The sequence below is a fragment of the Python bivittatus genome, unplaced genomic scaffold (assembly GCF_059951505.1).
Source record: "Python bivittatus isolate LINGU-HERP-01145 unplaced genomic scaffold, Pbiv_v1 ctg000520_np1212, whole genome shotgun sequence".
NCBI lineage: Eukaryota > Metazoa > Chordata > Lepidosauria > Squamata > Pythonidae > Python > Python bivittatus.
The window spans coordinates 3430749-3434597 of NW_028277080.1; the positions used below are offsets into that span (position 1 = coordinate 3430749).

The following is a 3849-nucleotide window of genomic DNA, read 5'->3' on the forward strand; positions in this document are numbered from 1 at the left end:
ATACTTCCAGGCGAGTCGGCTGCCAAGTAGGGAGACTGAGGCTGAAGAGGCATTTGCCAGGAAAGAAGGCGTGCTGCGGCCAACGGGCAGGTCGGCAACAGGCCGCTGCCCACTTCCATAAGGTGTCCGATGGGTTGCTTCAGATACATCTGGAGGGGCTCCATGTCCCTGTTCAGAAATTTTACTGAAGAGAGTCGAAACACCCGCTAAGCGGTGGATCCATTGGGCCCAGGGGTGGTGGCGGGGGGGGGGGTGCTGAGGAGTCCCCTGCGGACACCCTCAGATCTGTCATATCCTCTCCTGCTCAGTCCCTGGCCGGGCAACCACTCTGGCCAACAAGGAGGAGGAGGAGCTCCGCCAGACAGCGACATTCTGGAAACTGGGTCTTTCTTGCTCTGTTGGCCGGCTGTTCACACGCGGCTCAGAATTTACTTTCTGGGGTCCCGGGAAGGGACGGCTCCCATTCTGGGTCCTTGGCTTCAAGCTCAAATTCGGGCTCATGCTATCGGTGGAAGTGGTGCAAACAAGAACCCATCGGCAGCAGTTTCGACCCTTTCCTCCAAAAGCCACACCAGGAGGCCAGAAAGAGCTGAAAACTCTCCCGAGGTTCTTTGGGAAAATGTGATCAAGTCGTTTGCTACCTGGCCAGGGCGCAGAAAAGATCTGTAACCCAGACGAGACTAGTCCGAAGGGCAGGCTGGGTCGCTTCTGAACGGGGCTCTGCAGTTTTCCAAACCGAGAAGCCAAGAAAGACGCAGTTTCATAAGGGTCTCGCTGAAAAGAGCCCTCAGAGGAAAGTCACTGTTGGTTTTCCAGGGAAAGCAGTCGGGACTCTTTAAAGGAAAGCCGGCCCTGAATGTCGAAAACACCTTCTGGTGTCTTTTAGGAACACCTGACATTTTGAATGGAGGTGTAAATGAAAGAGTCGTATTAATCACAATAAAAACAACCCTAGCGACACACTACCTTATTAGAGGAGGACAAAAGTTCAGACAAAACACTTCAGTTAAGTTTTCCACTATATTTGCTATCCAGTTGATCCATCACTGTTACTATTTAATAATCATTGGACTGTAATACCTTTATTAAATGAGACCTTTTTAATGAAAGCCAGGGTGCTGTTACGTTGCGGGGGAGAGCTGATAGTGGAAGGAGAAAGCAATCGCAATGGGAAGGTGGCGCAGGGCTGATCTTTGCTTTCGGAGCTGGACGGGGCGGCGGCCGAGGTCCGGCTCGGGAGACCGCTTCTGCTTCTGCAAGGCCTCCCCCAGGTAGCAGCCTCCCTCCCTGTCACGCCACCCGCAGTCAATGGCGGCAGGCAGCCTCTTTCCTCCCTCAGCCTTGGCAGCACAAGCGAGGCTTCCCGCCAACCGTCCGAGGCCCCCTTGCAGTAGGCAGGTCCCTTCGTTCGGGATCTTCAGACCCGCCGGCTCGTGCGCGCGAAGCAAGCGGCCGGCACACGCGATCGACCCGGCTCGGGGTCCCCAGATGCACCTGCTGGCTCCCGCCGGTAGCTTCGGACAAAAGCTGCACTGCCTAGGCTGGGGAGGAAGGGAGGGGTGGCGGAGAAGGGCAGGCGCGCGGGCGGGCCGGGCGAAGTGCACGAGCCGATGTGCTTGGCTGCCTTCCCGCCTATCACGAGCCGGGTGGGGGAGAACATACGGCGGGCAGCACTGATTGACCCCCCCCCCCATCATCATCATCATCACCATCACCATCACCATTATTATTATTTGCCTCCCCGCCTGGCAGATGATGCTGAGCCCAGACCAGGCAGTGGACTCGGACCACCCGTCATCAGCGCCGTCCGACCCGGAGTCTCTGGAGGCCAAGGGGCTGCGGAGCTGCTGCGCCTCGGACTTGGAGGCGCCGAACGGCGAGGGTGCAGGAGGAGGTCGCTCAGCGGCCCATCCGCCGCAGCCGCTGAGCCGTGAGGAGAAGCGGCGCCGCCGCCGAGCTACGGCCAAGTATCGGTCGGCCCACGCCACGCGGGAGCGCATCCGCGTGGAGGCCTTCAACTTGGCCTTTGCCGAGCTGCGCAAGCTGCTGCCCACGCTGCCCCCGGACAAGAAGCTCTCCAAGATCGAGATCCTGCGTTTGGCCATCTGCTACATCTCCTATCTCAACCATGTCCTCGACGTGTAGGGCAGGCAGGCACCCGGGGACCAGGGCCGCGGGGAAGGTCAGTAGGCAAGGTGGACCCCGGGCAGCTGAACACGATGGACAGGCTGCTGGGTCCCTCCGGAGCTGCCTCCGCTGGGGCTGGATCTTGCAGGCAGCGCTCCGTCCCCAGCTTAAGCCCACAGAAGACCCCTCTCCCTGAGGGATGGCCGGTCTTGGCCTGTCCCTTCCTTCACCTCCCCTCCCCCTTCAAAGTTTCCCCGCGGTAGGGTTCCCTTTCAGCAAAGTTTCAAGAACCCGGCGGAAGCTTGGCGGGAGATCGCTTGGCTTTAAGCTCGTGCCTTAAAGGGCTTTCCTGAATCGGGCCCGAAAAGAGAAACTTGAAATGGAAGAGTTTTCCCTCCGGGGGTTTGGATGGAGAGTTGGCTTGCCCCCGGGCCGCCCAAAACAGGAGCACATCCTGTGTTGAAGGTGGGCTTCTTTCCTTTTCTTAGAAACAAACGCATTGCTAATATAGACTGTCAAGTGCCCCTTTCTCTGTATCCAAAAACAATAACGATCTCATTTACTTGTGACCTTAAATGTATGATCCAGGAGTGCAGTTAAAAATAATTTATTTTTTAGTTTAAGTTAGCAAAAGTAGTCTATTTTTTCCCCAAGACTATTTTTTAATTTTTGAGGGTGGTTAAGATTTTGTGTTGAAGACTTTGTGCCAACTGGTTTTCTATAGTCAAGTGTTTACATTCTCTTCTGTGGAATAAATGTCTGACTCTGGAAGTGTTCACTGGAAACCAGATTGTGGTTTTCATTTTGCTCTGGTTTTATTGCACCAATGCCCTCTTTTTAAACGTATTTTATATATTTGGATTTGTCCTTGATAACTTTTTATTTATTTTGTGTGTGTGGAATCAAAATACTAGCAGTTCACTTGAAGGTTTTATTTTCAAATAGAAATTAAAATGTGTGTTGTTATTCTGATCTGTAATTGTCTAAAGAAGTATTTTGGAAATAACTGCTAAGGGAATAGTTTTGTTTGTCCTTGTGCGTGCGTGTGTGTGTGTGTGTGTGTGTATTACAAATTTTGTTTTCCATATTAAGGAAGAACAGGAGTACTTTCTTTTATTGACAACCAAAAAATTTACAAGCAGAAAATGTTTTATGCTGTTTTGCTGTGAATCTCTTAAAACAAGAAGTATGTCTGGGTGGGGGGAGAGAACATATCTGTTATCCAAAGATTTTAGTCCTTTTCAGGGTTTTTTGGGGTGTGTGTGTATGTATGTGTGCGCATGTGTGTGTGTATGTTGCTTTGTATAAGGCAATATTTTGTAGTTAAATAGAGAAATCTGGTTTTTATCAGAAACATTTTTCATATCTCTCATGGATGGTGCACTGTTTTGCATATAAATAAAAGTATCCAACAAAGCTGATTTTCTTTTCTTTTTTTCCTGTTGGTAAGAAGGAACAAAAAAGAAATGAAAAAGAACCCATTACATCTGGAATACAGTCCAGTATCATATAATGCATAATATTACACATATATAATATAATGATACATAGTATTTTATATATGTGTGTGTATTATATTACTATATATATTATGATAAATAATATAATTATATCCTATGCAAATAAGCATCCTGTGCATGTTTACTTATAAGTAATTCCTACTTCATTCAGTACTACAGCATAAATATATTCCTTTTCTTCTTCCATATTTCTTCACTTAGA

General features: G+C 49.9%; 1 protein-coding gene across 1 annotated transcript; it reads left to right on the forward strand.

The window, feature by feature from the left end:
* The first annotated feature begins 1752 nt into the window (after positions 1–1752).
* NHLH2 (nescient helix-loop-helix 2) lies at positions 1753–2145 on the forward strand. The gene has a single exon (XM_025173781.1). It carries the CDS (start codon positions 1753–1755, stop codon positions 2143–2145), a length of 393 nt encoding a protein of 130 aa, XP_025029549.1.
* Positions 2146–3849: the final 1704 nt, after the last annotated feature.

Coding starts and splice junctions, on each gene's coding strand:
- NHLH2 (XM_025173781.1), top strand. CDS start 1,753: ATGATGCTGAGCCCAGACCAGGCAGTGGACTCGGACCACCCGTCATCA.